The 24,602-nt window shown below is 29.2% G+C and overlaps 1 protein-coding gene across 1 annotated transcript in view; it reads left to right on the top strand.

Annotated features, from left to right (window-relative positions):
- Nucleotides 1–24,602, top strand: part of LOC123293021 (protein turtle-like) — a 434,897-nt gene that overhangs the window by 85,914 nt on the left and 324,381 nt on the right. The window contains exon 3 of the mRNA XM_044873737.1: nucleotides 8,564–8,812. Within this exon, the coding sequence (XP_044729672.1) occupies nucleotides 8,564–8,812 (249 nt within the window). The remainder of the gene's footprint in view (nucleotides 1–8,563; nucleotides 8,813–24,602) is intronic.

Raw genomic sequence — 24,602 nt, 5'->3', positions numbered from 1 at the left:
CGTTTTTATTGAACGCAAGATACATAGTGTGGATTCATATACTCATTAAACACACACAAATGCATCAAAAAAAACGTCTTTTCAACAAATCGATAAGAAAATGAATTTCTAATTTTTCATAATTCTTTGTTTTATTAATTATTAGTTTCTTAGAGAGCATTTCAAAAAACGGCTATTAAGATATACCCGAATATATGTCCTTAAGGTGTTTTTTGTCTCCATACAACATTGTAAAAATATTGTCCTACTATACATAGTACATACATGTCAAATAAAGTGTTCTTTTTAACTCGTGGTACAACCGCGAGGTATTCTCGTAGTTAGAGTTCTGTATTCTCATATTAAAATATGTATGAAAATAGACATCTCTCTTCAACTACTTATATTCTAAATATAATTGTTTCTGTTCAACAATAAAATTAAGTAACTTTGAGTAAATATATCTCAAGAATGAAACGGTCAATAATTTTGGTTTTTTTTTTTTAAACTCAGAGCAAATACATATAAATACATGAACGTTTAGTGAGTTTTTTGAAAAAATCTTAAATCTAGTTTTTTTTTCTAGATTTAAGAATCTTGTTAAATAAACAACTTCTCCTATGCTCGCCATGTTAATTATATGAATTTTAATTAAATTTATCTCAAGTTAAAGACGGTCAATTAATTTTAAATTTTATGGTAATTCTATTATTATATCTTTATTAAGTATAAAAAAATTTAAAATTTTCTGTCGATATGAGTCAACAGCTTTAATTTGTTATCGACCCTTTGTTATGGGCACTTTAATTATAAATTTCTTTGATTGAAAAATTTTAATTTTGTTTTTGACAAATGAATTACACTAACATTAACACATTTTATTTTAATTTGATCAAATTTTTAAGAAAAATGGATATATGGCCAAACCATCTTAAACAATGTAAAACGCTGTTGGATTGATTTCGTACTTGGATTCTAACGTATATAATATATATTAAGTATATGGGTCAACATTGAAGCTATTTTAAATTGCCTTTGTTTATTTTGTAGATATTGTTGTTGTCTACTAATATATCTCATTTATCATTTAGAATTATATAACTCATTTTATATAATATTTTGTGAGATGAGATATATTATTATCCTTATAAACATTTCATTTAAATATTATGTTTGAAGGTAAGTGAAGTGAGGTGTATTTTACCTGAATCAACTCAAAAGATATATATTTGTATATAATATGTATAAAATATTATTTATTTGAAATAAATATTAAATTTAAATATTATTGAGAAGATAAAAGGTGTGGCTGTGTAGATATCATGCATATAAAGACAGTTAACAACCATAGCAAAAAAAAAAATAAAAGGTTGGCTTAGAGTGAAATTAAAAAATAACAAATTAAAATAAACTTGAGTAAACTGTTGAAATACCCTGTATAGACAGTGTTATATAGAATGCCAGTCCTTGCATTATTTCTTAATGAGAAAACTTAAAAAAAAAAACCAACATATTTATGGCGGCTTTCCTGCATCTATTTATTTTAGTTTACTTAAATTTCGAAGTATTTTCTAGAAAACTTATTATTTTTACTGTTTCATTTTTCAAAAATATATTACGACGATTAAGACTTGTTAATTTGAAACTACTTACAAATTTTCAACGTTTAATCCGTTATAGTTCAGGAGAAACTGGATGCAAAACTTTTTTTCCTAATTTGGTCCCTAACGGTAAAACAATGCTATTTACGAAAAAAATAACTTTTTTAAACTTATTACAGCTAACAAGATGGATCCAACCCAAAACCCAATTGATTTATGTTGCTCCTTAAGGAACTCAATCTCACATTTTACATTCTGAGTACGCTATAAAAATTTTTGCTTGATATCTCTCTTCGTTTTTCTGTTATTGTGCTGAGACAAACAGACAGACAGGCACACAGACAGACGGACGCACAAACAGAAATGGGCTAATAAGGAGATCTTGTAAACTCCTGTATTAAAATATTGTTCGTATTATTTATATTTTTAAGCGTTAGAAATTTGGGACTAAAATTTTATTTATAGTACATTTTTCTTATTATTTACTAATCAATTTGAAAAGCATGTCATTAATAAGTTCTTCCTTTACGAAAATTTTTTTGGCCAAGGACTTACTTTTTAGGAGGAATGGAAAGCTTTAAATTTTTGAACTGAGGAAGACATCTAAATTAAATAAAAAGAAAATTGAATTATAATGTCTTGAAAACCACAATTTTTGATGTTTTCGAGAGGGGTAAATCACATTTTCAATTTTCTATTCAATTGTCTTCTCCTCTGAATATCGCTCTTAGTGAATATTCAACAATTATAAGCTTGACAACGATTTTCATAAAATGACTAATGGGAATTTCCCATTTAGATAAAACATAAAGTATAATCAAGACCTGTATAGAGATAGGAAACACAAGAAGTGAATTCTTGACCGTAATGATAGAGGTACAAAGAAATGGAAATTGTGGGCCTATAAGAGAGACGAAGGCAGCCATGCACGTTTACTATATCTTTATCTGTCTCTCTAGAACAAGCGTGGGTAAACGTGGCTTACAAAAGTCCCTCGGACTTCTAGCTTAACATACGAGTAAAACAGTGACGACCTAAAATAAGAGGAAGACAGACAACATTTTTTTCTACCTATCTCATTACTATTAGAGAAACTGAGATAGGTAGAAGAGTCGTATACTCGTCCCGCTTCCTCATATATGAGTAATGCGGGCTTGGATTAAGAGACCCACAGTAAAGTTTATGACACATAATAAAGTTATAACAATAGTGACTTCGACTTAAAATGACTCACCCGTGCCTGCTCTACAACTATACGCGCCTACTTTTTCTGCCTCGCCCTACTACGGTCAACCATTTGAGTGGCGACTTGCAGCTCCATGGTATTATCTCTATGGATTTTCAACTGTTTTTTAAGTAAAAACTAAGACTTCTCATGAAAACCAAAGAAAAATTAATTTTAGAATTAAATAAAATTATTATTTTTTAAATTTAACAATAATTAACTATAATTTATCAATAAAAACAATTATTTCTGAATACAGAACTTATTTAAAAAAATTTTCTCAAAATGTTAAAAAACTACTTCTATTCTACTTTCTAATTAATCTCCCATGTTTTGTTTAATAATAATATTGTGTATGCTATCTATTCAACAATAGATTTAACTTAGTAAGTCATTGTTATATTATGGTTATATTACAATTATTATGATTAACCAATAAACAATTACCAATTAAATCCATAATTGGTTTATGTATCTTTAGTTTAGCTGATTGGTTACTTGTTTATCCTATATAATGTATCAACAATTTATCAGCAATTAAGTATCAGTTTATTGTGCACTATAGTGAATGCATCATGCAATTATTACACTATTTACAAAATAAAATAAAGGTAATGCTCCTTCAGTGAATTTCATATCGTTTGCCACTAAATAGACAATAACTAAGTGCAAATATATATGCATTTTTATTTCGTCAAATATCATCACATTTTCAGACTTTAGTTAAATAAACAAGAAAGACTGATTAAGAAAAAAATCTTTTTATTGTAAAAATTATTGTAAATATTTTATTGACAGATATTCGTAAAAGAAAAGTCATGATAAAATATTTTAAAAAGCACCCCATGCTTTTTGCTACAAAATGTTTATTTATTTATTTTTTACTTTTTAGTTCAGCTAATTAATTACAATGGCGTGTTTTTTTAAATATTATTATTTATGTTCTACTTTTTAGCTAAGTCAGTTACATTTTTACTTTTAAACTATTATTTATTATTATTAATATTGATTGCTTCCACCAGAACTATATGAAAAATTTATATATTCGAAAAATTTTTATTACTATTAATGAATCAATAAAGAGTGAATGAATCAATAAAATATTTTCTTTGATGCTTTACTAATTTTTTTTTAAATCATTTTTTTATTGTTTTTTTCCTAGTTCTTGTTACAAGTTATTGATTTTTTCTAGAAAATGTTTATAAACTTTTTATTAACATATACATGGAAACAAGGCCACTGAGAAATTTAAAACAGGGCTATCAGATACTTAGAAGAGGAGAATATTTCGAGATGTTAAATTCGATAAGGTAACATTCGATTCGCTTAAGGTGCTCAATTGGGGGGGGTCCTAAAGAACATTAATTATTATTGAATTTTGTTATTCAGAAAACTTCCATTATCACGGACTTTTCGTTTTATCGAATCGTCTTTTTTCAAGTTTGGGACCTGCCTTATACTATTGTATCAGATACGTATTCAATATCCCATTATTTTTATCGATAAGAATAATAAAATAATATCAAAAGTGTATTTTTCAATAAGAATAATCTAAATGCAATCAAATCGATTCAATGCAAAATTTTGTTTTTCTTTTTTCAAATATGCTTTGCAACGCTATACAATTCATCTTAAACCACATTATTTTCTGTACCAACAATAAGTATTTTAGATGAAACTTCACATACATACATACATACACAATAGTTTAGGGGGGTAATATTTCAATCATCAATGAAATGTAATTTATAATGTCAGTAGTATGTTCATTCAACCCCAAACAATCCTTACTGACATCAACATTAATATTATTAACCACATGTGTCAATCAAATTTAAGACATTGGTCGGTACGGTACGAATGGTCGTCGGTCGGTTCAGTGTTTGGTGGTTAGTTCGACTTCGATGTTGGTTTGTTACTAGAATAGACAACTGTAACTGAATCTGTAACAACATACTATATATATACAGGGTGATTCAAGATTTTATAACAACACCATCAAAGTATAAAACGTTAACAAATTAAAATTTCTCAGAATACACTTTATTGCCGGAAAAGTGCTCTTTTCTAGATGAATTCATAAAATAGTAGAAAACGTTAGGTAAGGCTATGTTAAAATATATCCCCTTAAGGACCCACAATAAAAATATTTAGCTAGATTATAAAATTATTAATTATATATTTTATTTATAATTAATAATTTTATAATCTAGCTAAATATTTTTATTGTGGGTCCTTAAGGGGATATATTTTAACAAAATGCATAATACAGCCCACAGAAATGCTCATCTTAATTTAAATAAAGGCTATGTTAGTTTGACTGTCCTCAAAGGACACACTTAGGTCATAGAACCTATCTTTTCTTTTGTGATACCATCTTTCCACTGACATTTCGCGGACTATCAGTTCCTAAATTGTTTTGAGAGGCCGAGAGCTTTGGCGTCGAGAATCGAATCCGCTAAGTTAGGCATACACATGGCAACTAAGCCACATGGCTTACTTGCCATGTGGTATGAAAATTTTGCAGTATACTTGTATCGGGGATGCGTCCTTTCTCGATTCACGGAGTATTGGAATTGGGATGAAAGAAGATTCTTTTTGTGGATATCTCCAAAACACTTGGTTAGAAGAGTTGAAAGTCAAACAAAATGAGCATAAGATTCTTCATGATTTAAGGCTTATGATAATAAATTAAGAAAACTATCAGCGGATGTATGAGTGTGCTAAAAAGAAAAAAACTCTGGCTATACTATCATCATCATAATATCATTGCATACACAATAACATTATTCTAAGCTTTCGGTATTGGGTGGCTTATTTCAATTTTTCTAAGCAACCGTTTGGGCATCATTCCCAATAAAATCATTATTTTCTAAAATATCACACCCTTCATCAAGAAAAGAACGCCTTTCTGATTGTAAGTATAATGAGAAATAGTTATTATTTAAAACTTATTTGTCATTAAGTCCTGCTGTTATAAATTGTATCACCCTGTATAGAATGGTCGAGCTCTACTTCCTTCTACTTGTAATTTTGGTTTGTTAAAATTAAGATTATATTAAACATGTAATGTGTAGAGTTATTGTATGTCTGAGAATATTAAGGAGTTTAATGATGCTCGAATTACGAAATTTCTGGTTTACCTTATTTCGAGGAAATTAAGGAGTTTAATTATATTAAATTTACGAACATTTTGGTTTACCTTTCATGATACTATAGTAAAAATTTGGAAGGGTCATTGAAGTATTCAAAAACTAATGTTGTCGACTCGAAATGTGGTCGGTTTATCACCAACCCGATAACATTAATGAACACTCTGTTACTAAAAAAGCTCTTGCGAATAATACTGAAATTAAATATTTCTAAAAGATTTATGATTCAAGTTTCTTTTGCGTTTCCATGTTTTCATGAGAGAAGTATTGTAAAAATACGAGAAATATCGAGAGAGAAGTTTTCAAGCAACCGATTTTTAGCGTGAACACATGTATTAACGGATGATGTATCAAGATAATTTTAAATGTTACAACGTGATAAGTAGCTACGGAAAAGCTCTACGATTTCAATAAGCATTTGCGTAGAATTTTACCAAAGTGTGCTCAATTTGGATCATGTTATGTAAACATACTACTTCCGTATGTTCGATACACTAAAAGCACCAGTAGATGAATTCTATTGAAAACATCGATGTATTGTAAAGTTTAGTGTAAGGTGCATTAATTATTCCTGACAAAATCAATTTATAAACTTGATTTCCAAGTATAATTCAACTACTGTTCACACTACAATGTTACATCAACTATCCGCAATGACTGTCCGTAGAGAACTGTCTATATCGGCTGTTCATATTGGACTCGACTGACTTGTCATTTTACAGTATCCATAACTATACTTAAGCCATAACTACATGTCCATTTCCATGCTATTTTTGCTATCCAATAAATCCGAATCTAAAATTCATGAAATAATTGAATTATTTTAGAATACTCCCTCACACTCATCTCCGTTATCAGGCTGGTTACAATACCAAAAAGTATTTAATTTGTGATAAAGTAACTAAATTCCTTAAGGTATAAGACAAATATTTGAAACAATCACAGTGAGGGAATAAATACTAAATCAAATAGGAATGTAGATATGTAACCTACACTGATTTTTGTGTTACATTCTATGGTGATACTATAATGAAATATTTCTTTTCTAGTCTAGAAAGAAGTTTCTCAAAGAATAATTATTTTAATGGATTAATTGAAATTTTTTACATTTGCTTCAATATATTATGTTTTCATTTAATAAGTTATTTACAATCTCAGAAATTTAAATTATTTTTCCTTAGAAACAAAAAATGTATCGAATATACGCGTACGTGTTCCCAGTTTTTCTATAAAGTTATATACTGCCACATTTTTCATTCTTCACAAACAAAATAATAAACCAAATTAAACTAATTTAAAGCCAGTTTATCATAATTGCCAACCGGTTACACTCCAACAAAAAATTCCTTAATTCCTAATCCCTATAAATTATTATTGTGAAAATGAGTTTTTTGTTGGTGTTTGTTACGCTTTCACATAAAAACTACTGAATGGATATGAATGAAAATTTTTTAAAATAGGCCTCGCACTGCAGAATAACAAAAAAACTATAATATATAGATATATTTTATAAAAATTTAATTAAAAACAAATTTGTTTTTAAATTAAATAAAAGGAAACGAATTTGACTGTGCGTCATCTCGGAACATCATTTTAAATCAAAGCTAATATTTTAAATTCAAAAAAAAAGATAGTGCTATACACAATTTATGATTATCTGTTCAAAAAAACAATTCTAACATACTCATGGCGTTATAATTTTTTAAATTAAAAAAAAAAAAATTGAGCCAGATTATTCAATACACATACTTTTACTATTACCAGAGTAAAACAATCGCCATCCCTATTTCGAGTGTTATAGAAGGGGAATTAGTGAGAATATAGGAGGTAGAACCTTCGTTCTGCTTTTCTTAACAAAATTTGTAAATACCGTAAAAGAGATGATAAAAAGTAAAATTAAAATTAAAATCGGCCAAGAAATACGGATGATTTAAGTATTTTAAACTACTAATTGGGCAGACATTAGACAGGCAAAAATATTTGACGTCGTATGATATGTTTGTCATAGAAACTCCACGCTAAACTTTGTTTTGTTGCATAATTGAGCTTTTATTCGAGCAAGCAAAAAACAAGTTATGATATCCCAATATCCTCTTGAAAAAATCAGAAGTAAAACTGAAATTTAACCCACAAAATGGTGTTCTTCTCTAAGTGTTGATAAATCTGATAAAAGTTGTGATGAATGTTTTTCATCCGATCTAGAAATTTTTCTAGAATGGACCTTAATTTATATCAGAACCAAATTAGGTTCTGGTGAAGGATTCCACTCAAGGTCATACCGATGAGGATCCAAGAAGGTAACAACTTGCATTACAAAAACTAACTACAGGTTTTTCATATCAGGAACTAAAAGAAAATACAAAAAAATTTTTTCGTCCTTAAGCTGAGGGAGACGGCCCGTTTGAGAAATTATAAGGCTTGTCAATTGGGAACCAAGTAGAGTTCTTTGTTACATGCCCAGTGTGGGGCCCATTGGGTTAACTAGTTCGGTCTAGTTGGGATATTCCATTAACATTCATGCGGTTACTTATATTTTATACGTTTGGCCATAATTTTTTTTCCATTTGTTTTTTAGAAAAATTAATTTTTTTTCTTTCTTTTTCCAGGTAAACCAGTGCCTCAAGTGACATGGTATCGTAATGATGTTCCAGTGAGTTCATCGAAAGCCACAACAACAATTTTACCATCGTCATCGTTAGGTAGTAGTGCATTTGGTAGTGGTAGTACACGTGTTCGAAGTGAACTAACAATAACACATTTAACCAGAGATGATGTACATTCTGAATTAACATGTCGTGCATCCAATAATAATAAAACAGCACCATTAGCTGCTACGTTACATGTGGACATGAACTGTGAGTATACCTATAACGTTCTTTTATCATTCGATTTAATTTTAAGATTATGTCTATTTTATATATATGCAAGATTTATGACATTCCGTGCTGTTTATGAACGATTTATTATCTGTTAAACTTGACGTGTTTGATAGTTTTTGCGTTTCAAAGTTAAATGGACAATTGTATGGCGACTCAAGAACTATTAAGATAGTACGAACGCCAAGGCAAGGTTAGACTTGTGGTTAAATTATTTGTAAATTATTTTCAACAATTATGATGAATTGTACCATTACTCCATGAATGTAGACGAAAATTAAGAATATTATTTTTCGATATCTGCCTTGGTTTTTTAAATATCGAAAGCGAAATAATTAACCAAAATTTTCAATATTTTGAACTGCAGGTATCGAAAAATTTTATTTTTACTTTTCGTCTTATATTGTCAAGTTATAACATAATTCGCCATCAAAATTAAAGAAATATATATTTTTTATTTGAGTCCCCACTACCGTGCTCCTGACATCCTTTATTAACCGACTTCAAACAAAAAGGAAAAGATTATCAATTCGACTGTATTTTTTTATGTGTGTTACCTCAGAACTTTCGATTGGGTGAACCGATTTTGATGATTTTTTATCTATTTGAAAGCTGGTGCTTCCCGCGTCGTCCCACTTCATTTTTGTGGCCTAGTTCTGACAACGGCATCCATGAGAAAATCTTAAATGTCTTAAATTTTCATTGAGTACGCACGACAAGAGAACGAATAACTCATTATCACTCCAACCGATTTCAAATTAATATGCACTAAAAAGTAAAAAAATAACGATAATATAACGTAGTTAAAATTATTGTTATTTTTGGAGTCGGTGTCAGCCAAGCTAATGTAGCATACTGTTCTCTCAGAGTTGTTTCCTTGGCTGACGCCGACTCCAAAAATAACAATAATTTTATCAACATTATATTATCGTTATTTTTTTACTTTTTAGTGCATATTAATTTGTTTTACAAAGGTTTTTTTTAGTAAGGCACAACGGGTTTTTTTTAGCTTTAAATAGTTTTTTTTTTTTTTTTTGCCACTGACTAGTTTTTGGAGAAATCAATGAAAACGTTTTTCAATAAGACCAATGTTAAATATGCCTACTTTTGAAGTCATATATTTAGATTTATAGGCGTGTCTGAGAAACGGAGGTTAAACCCCATTATCATTATCATTATCAATTTGTCAGACAGAAATTCGTTTGTTTTACTAGCGTACAACCTCACATATATTCAATAAGGAAAGAAATATCCGAGATTTACCCGTCTTAGAATGAAATCTTGAAAACGTAACTGATTCTATTTCAATGTGGCTTGAAAGCCAGCGTTAACTAACATTTGTGTATAAGAATACTATTTTTTGATAAGTATGTTTGACATTAAGCATTTCTCTCTTTTATTTCCCAGGCCTCGGCTTCTAAGATACTGCAATTTATCAGTTTGTCTTCCTTGAACAATTAGCGAAAATTATTATGAAACCTCGGAAAATGTTTTATTTTAAGTATGTAATTCTTAAAAATCAAATTCACAGAAGTCATCCGAATTGTTCAAGATAGAACAAAATGGAATCAAGTGGTCTCCAACGTCCTCTAGAGGATATGGAACTCATCTTCATCATCAGTTCTCACACACGCTAAATGTTTAAAAAAATTTCATGAATCTTAATGGTATTTTTGATCTCCCAGTGTAAAAACCAAAATTAAATGAATTTAATCCGCTTAAAAATTTATGAATAAATGCATTCAATTTTAGCATTCAATAAAAAAAGCTCAACATGCAGCTCCATATACATGAATAGAGAGCCTTTTTACTCTGATTATTTATGCATGCATATTACATATAGGAAAATGGTTTTTTTTTTATATTACTTAATATACATTTACAATCATAAATAAATAAATGGTACAATAAAATGGTTTTTTTGGTTCACTAAACCGTATGTTTCAAGAGCAAACTGTATGTTATTTATGGAGATTGGTTTTCAGGGATTTACCTATAATTTTTAACCGACTCAAACAAAAAAGGAGCAGGTTCTCAATTCGACTGTATTTTTTTAATGTTTGTTACCTCAGAATTTTTGACTCGGTGAACAGATTTTGATGATTCTTTATCTATTTTGTCCAGTTCTGACAATTTCATTTATTGTCTATTGTCAGAAAACCATATAAGTCTTAAATTTGCATTAAGTATGTGCACAACAAATGGAAGAATAACTCACGTCAACCGATTTCGATGATTCTTTTTTTAGTGACAAATTAGTTAGTGTTCAGATTCAGATTCTCTATAAATCATAAAATAAAAAAACTTTTAACAAAAAAAAAAACCGACTTAAAAAAAAAGGTTCAAAAACAAATTAATATGCACTAAAAAGTAAAAAATAACGAAAATATAATGTAGTTTTTGGAGTCGGTGTCAGCCAAGTTAATGTAGCAAATTGTTCTGTCACAGTTGTTTCGTTGGCTGACACCGACTCCAAAAATAATTGTAACTACATTATATTTTCGATATTTTTTACTTTTAAGTGCATATTAAGTTGTTTTTGAACTTTTTTGTGAAGTCGGTTTTTTTATTTTGTTTTTTATGAAATATTGTAGTTTGAGTTATCGTAGTTTGTTTTTTTGAAATATAATATATTTGATTGATTAACTGCGGTTGAAGAATTTTGTCAACAGTAGTTCTTATTCTCGCCAGTAGTGAACTATTATAGAAATACGTTGAAATTCTTAGCATAAGCCGCTTTTTAACTTTTTTTCACTTTGGATCAATTACAGTTTAAGGCAAAACCAATTATTATCTTATTTATTTACTACCTCTTTCAGATCCAATAGAAAATTTATACGATCTAAAATATCAGAGTATCAGTTCTTCTCGATGAATATTAAAACAAAATTTGGTCTCATTAATAATCTCATTAATCACAGAAGTTTGTGAATCCATCAAGAGAACTTCGCGTTTAAACTTATTTTTCAATACAAATTAGGTGGCCTAATGCAACAGTCACTTAGCACCTATTAGTCTTTAACCCCAATATTGTGGTCAAACTCTTTCAGTCGAATAGAAAATCTATTGGCTTCAAAATATCAGAATATCGGTTCAACGGAAGGTCGAACATTGAGACTAAATTTGACCTCAGAATAATCAAATTCGTCATAGAAGTTTGTGCCTCTATCTAGAGAACTTTCAGTAAGCTCTCATGTATCAATGAAAATTGTGGTCTGCGCATGGTGCAGCTGTCAAATAGCCTGTAGTTATCAGACATTATCTCTAATATTGTGGTCAAGTTCTATTTGTCTGGTCCAAAGGTCCTTCAATGGCCATTTTTATCAGATATGTGTCGTTTCTCACTTCAGGTAGGGCTAGCCAATTACTTGCATATTTCTGGGTCTTGAAAACCAACGTAAGCAAACCTTGCTGTCGCGTTGAATATTTGAGTATTTATCATAGTTTTCAATTAAACTCCTTTCCTATCCATCTTTGGGTGACAATAAATCTGACTTGGCATACTTGATTTTGTAAATTTTCAAAGAAAAGAGTTTTTAACTTGTCAAACAGTTCAAACATGCAACAACTATTGTAAAAATCACGAATGACCCCAAGCAATTAAATCTTGAAAAAAAAAAACAGAAATGATCTATGGAAAGACTAGACCATTAAAGTACTAAGCTATTTTTATAAACCAGTTGTCTCGTACCTTTGAACAGTATTGTTGTAAATGCCCATGGTTTCTTAATATCAATATATTATTCAATGCCTGCTGAAACCCAATTCAAAGCCACCACTTGTCGAATGGAAAATGATTCTGTTAATAATAAAACATACAGAAAATATAGACATGTAAACAACTATAACTAAACAGTAATGAAAAATGAAGTCTATGTATGGTCACCAAATCATTTAATGGTATCTTTCTAGCCAGAAATACCAAAGAATTTAGGTTGTAATTTCATTCCGATGTGTATTTTTATTATATCAATTTAATATTCTTAAAAATATACAATTTTTTTATTAGTTTCCATGATCGCAAAAACATTGGGACATCCACTATACAAATGTAGAGCATATAATATGGTCGAGTATTTTATTTAAATAATGGTACACAATACGGCCGTACATATAGAAAGAGCAACCATATAACAAATAACGCCATATGAAGAGCAAACGAAATAACTGAACGCATTTAAAAGCTCGTTTAATTTTCATTATGAAATGCAAAGTTTAGTTTACCTTAATTTATATGTATTATTGTCACAGGGAATAAAAGGTTTTCTCATTTCAAATATTAAATATATATATAATATATATTATATAACAGAGTTGCTTTTGTATTTGTATATAACTAACTATATAATGAAATTGTAAATATTGTATAAATTTGTAATTAAAATTGTTGATCTTATGAAATAGACATAGTATTTTGTGGGATTATTTATTTTAAAAAAATATTTTTGTTTTTGTTGATAAAAAATAATTTTATTAATATACGAGGATCAGTACAATTTTATTAACACACTTTTCTTAATTTCACGTGTAACTAAATGACTAACAACGTAGTAAAATTTTTGAAGTCAATTTTAACCTAATTTTAATTGTTTGATAAACTTGTAAATTTGCATACGTATCACAAGGTTCGATGACAGTATAAAAAATAATAACTTTATCCTACTTCCCTGACTAGGATCATCAGTATAAACAATGATTATATTATCTTTATTACTTTATTAATAATATTTTGGAATATTAAGATCAATCTCAACATTGAGATGGTGTAGTGGCTAGGGTGCCTGCGTCTCCTGCATGAGTTTCTTAGGCGGAACCTCATTCATTATCTTTCCGCCATTTCAAATTACTTTTAACCACCAACAGTGGTAAAAATTATTTTACTAAGTAATTGTGATCCAAAATATACAAAAATCCGGATGAAAAGGCAACTTGCTTGTAGTTTTTCAGAATAATGATTCGTGAGAATCTGTTATTACAAATTTTTGAGTTCAAAGATTAACTAAGGAGATATGTTAAATTTAGTATTAAACCTAATTGGCCTAGAATTTGTATTGGATTTTAATCGAAGATAGATTATTTTGTCGAAATTGTCTCTCAAGGGATACGGGGATAAACTTTGTAAACTATAGCTTTGATCGAATTTTCATTAATATTTTCGTAATTTTGGGCTAAATTTTGACTTCACTGAAATCGCAAAAAATATTTTTGAAACAAAAAACAAACAATCCGTGGGTAAGGTCTAGTGCGGCCTTGTGGTCCACACGAATTACTTCCCAACATAATATAAAAATATTACGGCCGAATATTATTCTTTTTTAATCATATTGTCGTTAAGTCGCTTCGGTCGACACTCCACTAAAGTCGATATAATTTTTTTGTTCATGCGATATCGATCAGGAAAAAATTAAAAAAAAAAACTCGCCCGACTTGAAACGACTCGACCAAATGTTACGAAATTCGTTTCTAATTATATTACTGTTAATAGTCTTTGATCTACACCACAACGTTAGCGCGATATCAACGACGAAAAAAATGACTACTTATGTAGACACACGAAAACACACATACTTCTTCTCAAAATTAATGTTAAAACATTTTCCTAACCATGTCGATTTCAAAAATAGAACCCATTTCAATAACTTCCTACATTGGGAAGTTAAAAAATCGAGAACAATTTTATGGGTGTTTTTGAAAAGAATTCAACGAATAACTGTGGATCATAAAATACAACAATCAAGTCATAATAAATATTTGGCATGTATTTTTGAGTCGGTAAACCTCTGGAATCAGATGCTTGGAAGATATATCGAATTCGTCCAAAACATGAACAACGAAAAAATCAGTTTCCTTTGATACAAATCGCTTAAAAAACCTTCATTTTTTCTTCAAAATGATGCTCATAGATGGCGTTAAATTCAATTTTTTTTAACGATATACCTTTGTTAATTATAGCTCATGGGTTATTCTGATGTATCAACCATATTATTGTTAAGTTTCATTAAAATCCATTCATAAGTTTTTGCGTAAAAGCGTAATAAACATACACAAATAAATAAACAAACATGCTGACTTTCACATTAACAATATATAAGGATATTTTGAAACTGAGTTATCACCATTTTTGTCTCGTCTTGTACAAATAACTGCTGTTAAAGGAACAAAATAATAATATTGTTGAAAGTGACTTATTAATTTAAGTAACATACACACAAATCATATGGTGTTAGTAGTTTTAGTGCTAGTGTTTTGTTTTAGAAAATCTAACTGACAAACATATTTTATATGTACACATACACAAAATACATTTATAGTAAGAAGACTATATTATAATAATATGTACTATACGAATATAGAGAAATAGAAAGCTGAACACTCACTTACTAAACTGATTCACTACAAACCCTTTCAAATCCAAATAACAATAACAGCCCCCCCCTCCCTCATTCCACTACACATCATTCCTATCATCTTCTCAACTGCATTAAGTTGAATTATTATGTGCAAGCATGAATTATCATTTGTAAACAATTGTTTGGTTTTGTGACTGCATTGCAGTCTCACAGATTACATCCATACACAAACAAAATATCTATACACAATATATAATCTGTAAATGTTATATTATGTGTACTATCGTTATCAAAAATGGTGGACATTTTTCGAAAACTTAAAAATTGTTTGTGCAAGTTTTTGTTTTACTTGTTATATACGTATGCATGTATGTATATAACTACTAGCTTCTATCCGCGGCTCCGACCGCGTTTTTGTCCGTAAATAACTGGCAAGATCTTTAAAAAGTGAGTAAATTAATATGCATTTTTTTTAATGCTTTAAAGGTAGCATAAAAGTGTAAGAGGCCATAAATTGTATCTTTCATGTTTCATGAAATGTCAAATAATTAATCAGTTTTCAAAAATGTAAAAAGTATGTCTGATAACTTTGATTGGCAGTTGTCTATAAGTTGTCTTCTTCTCTCTGATTTATGAGATGTGAAAAAAAATATTTAATTGTTTTTTTAAATATATCTTTATAAATTTCAGCTCATGTGTTATTCTGATATATGAGCTATATTATTATACAGTTTCATTTAAATCAATTCGCTATCGTGAAAGCGTAACAAACATACAAACAAACAAACATCTTTACCTTTCACATTTATATAATATAGGGATGATGTTCAAGTGGAATCTTGCAACTCAATTCTGAAGCAATTACCGATGTATATACGATTACTTTAAATGACCATGCATTTTTGTAGTAAACATGACCAGATTTTCCCATCGCTTCCACCCTATTTGATATACAAGCCTTTATTTAGTTTTAAATTAATAATTTAAATAAAAAATACTTTTCAAAGGGCAAGCTGTTTTTATTGTACTAATAGTAGAAGATAATTTTGTACGATTCACTCATACATGACTTTTAAAATACCAGCTCGAGTCGTACATGTTGGGAGTGCGCCATCGCCACTACACCACTAAAAATATTATAACCCAAACTTTTGTCGCATATATGAGACAAAATATTTTATAACCTGAGCACAACTGACAACTGGAAAAAATTTGTTTTTCTTAAATTTTAGGCCAAATATGATATCTATCCGATAAGTAAAAAAAATACACATAAAATATCATCGTTTGTGATTTTTTTCTCATTTAAAACGAAAAGTGAATGTATCAACTGATGTTATCAAGTGATGTAAAAAAAAATTAAGTCGCTGGTTATTATGAGATTACTATTACAAGACTAGCTCGTAACCCGTGGATACCCTGTACCCGTGGCTTAAAACAGCAAACAACAAATTTCGTAGAAAAGTGGTGAAAAAAATCAAAATTTCTAAAATTAATATAATGACAACATGTATTAAAAATAGTAATAATATGTGTAAAGTATTAGGAAAGCGTATTATTTGAATTTATTAATTAAATTTATGATATTTTTTCGTTCAAATTAATTTTCTAGCGTGTTCTTTCCTAAGCGTTACATTTTTAGATCGTGAGTATATTTTTCGTTAAACCTCGATATAATAAGCGTGCAAATGAGGGGTGAATCATGAATTTGATAAAGGAATACGGAAGATGAGGGTAGTACAGAAAAAAACTTTCTAGACGAATGATATATAAGATTATATTCTTCAAGTAGTAAAGATAAGATTATCAGGTCTGGATACTAGACTTAAGTGATTTGAGTATGGTTTGTCTTCTAGTAACTTAGTTATTTAAAGCGTAACCAATTCCCACAAAAAAGTAATTTAATCAATAGTTGTGGTGGGCTGGTGTAGAGCATGGCATATGCGTGAAGGAGATGCAATCAGAGACTCAAAATAATTGAGGATAGGATAAATGCAATTATAAGCCAAAAAGGTGGTACAACACCTATATGGTATCACATGGGGCCCTATGCTCTAAGTGTGTCTCTCGTGGACAACCAACATAACGTTACCTAATCCATGGTATTGTCTTTTATTCTTGGAACGGTGAACGACATTAAATTCATACATATACACATACAATACAGGTCAAGCATCAAATGAAATAAATGGTGGAAGCGCAAAGAAACCATTATTATACATACTCATTCTATATGGATCGCATTTATCTGCACTTCCACCATATTTTTACTGTTTTGTTTGAAAGTATTTTTTTAAAACAATAATCAAAGCTAAAATATCGAAAGTGGGACAAAAAAATAAATTTTTGTTGCAGTAGTGTAGTTTTTCAATACCTATACAAAATAATAATATAATACACACACAAAACATGTAAATGGAACTTATTCAATTAATCACTTTTGCAATTATTCACACGTAAATGGAGTGTATTGTTTTATATAATGTAGTTCAATTACCATTCTTGTATTACTTTTACACATACACTTACATTTGCACACCACATACCTCTTTTAACCTATACACAGATGTTCATATTAAGTCTAGATTGCTAACAATTGTTTTGACTTTGCATGTACAAAACCACGACCCTCATGTTTCAAAATTTTTTTTTTCACTTAAATATTCAAAGGTTTTACAAAGCTGGGCAGTTAGAAAATCAATTGGTCCCTGTAAAATTCCATTACTTTTATGTTCTCAGCATGAAACAAAAGTATCGATTGAATTTGAATTGGGACAGTACATTATAAATAACATTGTGTCTTCCATAATAACTGTAAAATATTAAAAAGAAAATTATATACTCCTCAGTCAAATTTTGATCTTGTACTGGATTCATTGTGAATAAAAATCAATATCCCGTACTAAATTACTTGGGTTTTGACTTTATGCATTACGATTTCTTTTCGCTGTAAGAAACCCAATAGATATCGACTATTCTTTACAAAAGTATGACTAGTGGCATTTTCAGATTGCTGCTACTAGTCAGAAAAATATGACTAGTGGCAGGTTTAGATCAATCGTTACAGCTCAAAAAATTTATATTCTATGTTGAAGTTTCGTTTAATATGATACATATTTTTGATCGTAATCAAAAACCGAATTAATGATCGCAATCGGGAATTCGAATCTCTTTTAACGAATAGGTTGATTATCTATCTACATAAAAATGTTATGTTCGTTTGTGTATTGCTTAAAGGCTTAAAAAGTTCTACAATCGATTGAGCTCAATTTATTATCCGGTATACAACCTACCTCGAGGATGGTTTCATCTTTATTTAACTCCTAGAAAGTGGAAGAGTGGGGGGTGGAAGTGTGGATGAAATTTTGTATTTGGAAAACCCATGTTACAAATAAAGATCGACATTTGCCTAAATGTTGTGTTACTAGGGCTTTTTTTTTAATTTCATGTGGTTTACAATATTTTTACAAAAGATAATTATAATTATTATTCTTACAAGCAGTATGTTAGGAATGTCTCTTTATTGATTGAGAATCTGAAACTACATTTTATCGTTGAACGAGAAATTTGAAACAATGGTTATAAAGCTATATATGTTAAGTTCAAACCCGCAGAAATTGGTAAACCATTGAAGATAGAAACAGGAATTTGTTCACTGATTTTTTAAGCAAATACAGACAGAAGATTTTCATACATAATCAAATATCATGGATATCTAATACAAAACTACTAATAGTTACGGTTCTTTAGAATATCTACAAATTTTTTCTTTCCATGGACACACATGTTCTTCCTATTTATGAACAGTCGAATATGTTCTAATATACCCAAGAGAAAGAGTGAAAGTGAGAATGAATGATTTTCAAAAATACCCAAGACAATTACCAAGTTCAAGGACATGATAATGTGTACATAAAAAACTGCAAGTTACATGAAAATCAGTTAAGCCGATTAAAAGTTGTGAACTCTTTTATCGGGGGTTTATCAAATTTCATAATATTTACTAGATACTTCTCATCTATTTCCATGAAAAATATTTAACTAGTTAATCTTCTATAAATATATAGGAGACTTTCTATAGATATAGATAGTCACTCATCACGATATCTCTGGAACTATAAGACCTAGAGACTTGAAATTTGGCAGGAATATTCCTTTTGCCAAGTAGAGGTCAGCTAAGAACGGATTTTACGAAATTCCACCCACAAGGGGGGTTGCGGGGGTGTTCATGAATAAAAAATTCATATTTTTCAATTATGGCTTTTAATAGTTCAAAACTTGGTCAGAATGTTTTAAATTACATTTAGAAATTTTTTTAACCTTCGGAGGGTAGAAAGGTGTAGCGAGAAAGTGGGAAGGAAATATCGAATATTTACAAATATACCTAAGTGGGGTATCAAATAAAAGAGCATGACGTGTACATTACAAAACTGTTATCCAACGCAAGGAAATGTGGAGGGAGGGGTGCAAGTGGGGATGTTGCCCAGCAAAGCGGGTAGTTCCCAGCTAGTGAATTTATATTAGGTTTTTGGTGGTACATACTATATTATAATTAATAATTAAAATAATAAAAAATAATTTTATTATAAGTGTATGACTACAAGTTTTTTTATTTGATCTCATAATTTTTCGAACTTGTGTATATTTTCAAGAGATAAATAAAAAAACTTGTAGTCATACTCTAATAATTATATTATTTTTTATTATTTTAATTATTTATTAACTAGTTAGCTGTCTAAGTTAAACGTATCCCATCTATGATGAAAACAAACAAATAAACACCAATACATTATGAAAGTAGTCATTTTGATCATTTATAATCACGCCATACTGTTCTATATACACATATAAAGCTAAATGAATTTTATCTTATTATCTATGTGTAGGTACGTGTACGTATTGGTTTTATATTATTTTTATTTTCTACTTTACTGTTTCTGTTTCATGTGGTTTCCAGGTAATTTTTTATACTTTTGTGAATTGTTTGTTGGATAACTTTGTTCGTTATGTATAAATAATTTACCCGTTAGTTTAAATAATTAATGATTAAAATTGATTGTTCGATTTAAAAATAATAATAGAAAACTATTTATCTTTTTTTTTATACTTAAATGTTTGTGAATTCAAATTGTGGAAATAATATTTTTAAATTGTAATTTATATTTTATATTCAAAGTGTTCCAAAACATTTTGGAATATTTTTTTCTGAAATTGTTAAGCAATAACGACTTTTAGGTAGTGTATGGACGTTACGCGTATGTAACTTACGTTATGAATAAGTAAATTACGACGGGAAAATTTACATTTCCGTACTGATATTTATTCCATTGATTCCGGTAACTATTGATTGTAAATGTAAAGATTGTAAAAGATTTTTGCATATTCCCAAAATTCTTTACGAAGTGAATTGATTATAAAACTTTTAATTTCGTTGGTAATCAACATTTCGGATTTTGGGGTCTGTTGCACTTTTTGTGTTTTTTCCTCCCAACCATGCAAACAAATCATAACATGCCATAAGGAACATAGTTCCAACTATTTTCTACTTTTTAGTACAACAAAATTTTATTATTTAGAAAATAATTTTAATTTAAGTTTTTTATGTATAGTAATAAAAGTAACATACTTTATCTTTATAATTGGTAAATCTTGTACATTACATCAGAATATTCATTCACGTATCTAAATTTATATGAAAAACAAATACAAAGGTAGCTTCAACCAGCTACAAACTACTTCAGTAGATTGTTGAAGTACAAAAAAAATTAATTGGTTGTCTGCAATTGCTTTCACTTTGATCTTTGTTGTAAAATGTATTTGAACCTCTTTTGATAAAACGAAACTAAACAGAAAATAAAATTAATAATAGTTTTATTTTTTTAAATAAAACACTACAATACCAAACCCTGCAGAACAGAAAGTAGAGCTTTATCTATAATAGTTAATTGGATTATTTTTATATTCTCTATAATGAAATGTATAACTCAATTCACGTTATATAATGTTTACAATGGTTGGAAAATTGCTAAAGGTCATAATGGTCAAGTCTAAAACAATTCAAGTCTCTTCTTAATACTTTTGTGTCTGGCGGTCTTTGATTACAGTAATGTGTGTTTAGTTTTTATCTGTTTATTCCAAACCTCAAGTTTGTATAAACCGCAATTTTATATAAAAATTAGTGCATGACATCTATAGAATTGTGATTTTTTGCCAAATTTTTTTTAAGTAGCTCTTTCAGTGTAAAAAATATGAACGTTTTACATAAGCCTTTGTCTACAATCAAAATTTTCTAATAACTAAAACCACTCCAACAAAAACTATATTTTATAGTAGGTTTTATTTTTGAGATAAAAAATTTGCTGAAAATTTTTTAATTTGTCTTGCTTTATCAAATATTTTTTGAAGACTTTTAATAGACCATTGAAATTTTTCGTGTGAAATGATCCACCAGGAAACATGTTGAAAAAGATGTTCTTATATGAAAAGTAAGATTAAGCACCATGGTGTCAGAACCCTTGATATCTCACACCAGCACCAGCAAATATGAATGTCGTTGCTGGATATACTCCCCATAAGCATTCGAACCGAATTACATAAATTCCATAAAAAAATAAATCACGTAAGCCTTCGGTAATGGACGGTAGATCAAAAATTTTTTTTAACTTCCGCTGCCGAAGTTACCGGATTCACTTCTGTACGATATTTATGCAATTCACTTCGAATACTTATGCGATTACTGAATTTTGCATATTTCTTTTCTGGATGAAATTTAGTAGGGATAAAATACGTTTGACACCGATTTCGTTTCACAGCGTTCACTATTGCGCACCCCCCCCCCACCAATTTTTACATTGAAATTTTTTAGAAATTGATGTTTTTAAAATCACTCCCAGGCGATTTTAATCATTTTTTATGGCCTCTTTACTAATTTTAATTATCAGACAGTTTGGCCGCTGATAACATCGTCCCAGATATAATAATAATAATTTTTTTTTTTTAAATTTTATGTATTATTTCTTTAGCCTCATTTAATGTTAATCTTAAAAAACTTCCTTCATTGAATTTCATGATTTACCCCTAAATTTCAAGCCGATCGTGCTGGCTAAAAACCCAAAGTAGACCCACCGTCTAAAAATGTACCGCTCCGATTTAATGCGCATTGGCTCGATTTTTAAGATATAATTTTTTTTATTTGTAAATTGTCTAATATTACTTAATATTCTACAAGAAATAAACACAACGCCAACGCCACCTAATCTTAATCAACTTCTCTCCGACAACAACACAATACTCACCAAACTCAATCATTACCTTAAAGACTAATACTAGTTAAACTACATTAATAAAAAAATAAGAAAAAAAATTAAATTTATTTCGAATTAATTATATATTAAGATGTAATTTTAATTTGCCAGCCAGAAATTAGATCGCTTTTCTATCATTAGGTAACGCAACCGCTTTCAAATGCAAGACCTACTTCATCCTTACCTAAATTAAATAAATATAGAAAAATTTGAAATCTAGTCATCTTAAAATTCACTGTCGAAAACGTTACCAACTTTTGTATCATAATAATAATTACAATGTATTCCATATGTACAAATGTGAAAATGCAATTTTCATCATACACATTATCACAATTATCTTGTAGTTTTGTATTCAATATGACATTAGACGACACCCATAAAACCCTTGTCAAATGTGTTTATATGTTAAAATTATGAATATGAAAATGTGTTACAACAGCTAGGAAAATTATCAAAATTAATTTAATAATAATTTTATCTTATGGTTTGATAATATAATACTGCCACTTCTAAAATAATAAATTTTCATACTTTTGTGTGAAGGTATTTTGTGTGTGTGTTGAATGAAACTGATCTTGTTTTATCTTTTTTTTTTTTCTGTTAGTGTTGTCCTAGTTTTCAACTTGTCATTTATCGTTATCTTATATATTGTGAGAGACAATTGTCAGGTGTGTTTTTCACAATACATTATAGGAATTAAAATTTTATGTATTTTGTTTTTAACCTGGTGATGACAAGGCAAAAATTAAATTACAAAATTATTGTAGGAGGTTGTATCGTCCAACTTTTTTTTTTCGAGGCTTGGTTTTGTTGTGATATCTCTAAAACTCGAACCCTCGAACTTCGTTAAGTCGCAATCCTCAGAAAGTCAACAATATCTCATTCTCTTCCATTGAACCCCTTCTTAATACGTGGTAGCTCGAATTATTTAGACTTTGCAACTCAAACAAAATTTCCATGCGAGGTATTGATAGTAATAACAATAATAATAATATTGGGGTTTAATCTATATTTATTTACCTACATCCATATTTACAATAACACTTTATGATGTGGCTGGAATCGGTAGCATCGTTCTTATCCAAGCGACGATAATGTGATCAATTCTACCGCCCCATTAATTATAATTGTTCACACTGTCGCTGCCTGGATTCGAATCCTCACCTAAGTCTAAATAGATAAACAGTCAAAAGCTATCGCCTTAGACCGCTCGGCCACTTAGACTCTCAGGTTTTGTTAGTACATATTTATACTTTGTTGCTCGAATTTCAAGAAGCAGACTCCGTAAGTTTGAATTTTTTTTCTAAGTCGAAATTTTGGAAATTAAATCCTCTGTAGTCGAAAAATCATTGACTCGAAATTTTTTGCATTTCTCTTGAGGCTCGAGTTATCAAGTTCCATTGTATCTGTGCACAACATTGTTAGAACACATCTGATCATTTTCTCATTTTGCTCAATTCTTGTATCTGTGAATTGACCACGTAAGTTGTTACGCACTAAACTGCAGCTTTTCGATCTGCATTGCAAAGAATGCTCCAATTTTCTTGAGGGATTAAATGCAAGTATGAAGAATAATAAGAACGACGGTCTCGATATATAGTATAGCCACATTATATATATATAGGTTCGTAAGGGACAGCCTAGCTGACCATATCCTTAGAATTCAACACAGTCATAGATCCGATAATTAAGAGCAAATCTCTCATAAATAAAATTCATAATTATTTCATTTTTAATTTTAATTTTACTACATAAATGTTTTTAAATTATAATAATAATAATGATAATTCAAAGGACAAAGACAGAGAGGTGCAGGAAGAGAGACTGTAGGAAAGAATAAAAAAAAAACGGTACGTTTTTTGAACTTTTAATATTGTATGAGCGTTTGTTCCCGTATATTAAAATTACTAGGTATTGCATAAGAGACTGAATTTTTATTCAGAGTGTGCTGAAAATAGTACTTATTTATGATTGCAATGCCTTACACAACTTGAAAAATTTGTTAAGGTATATGTAGACTACAGGCCCATGCAAAAATTTTTCAGGTGAAATAACCACCCAGGAAGCATGTTGAAAAAGATACTTCTATATATAAAAGTAAGTTTAAGCACC

Source organism: Chrysoperla carnea, chromosome 2 (genome assembly GCF_905475395.1).
Source record: "Chrysoperla carnea chromosome 2, inChrCarn1.1, whole genome shotgun sequence".
NCBI classification, from domain to species: Eukaryota; Metazoa; Arthropoda; class Insecta; order Neuroptera; family Chrysopidae; genus Chrysoperla; species Chrysoperla carnea.
Note: the sequence above shows the minus strand (reverse complement) of the source record. Positions and strands in the feature narration are given on the sequence as shown.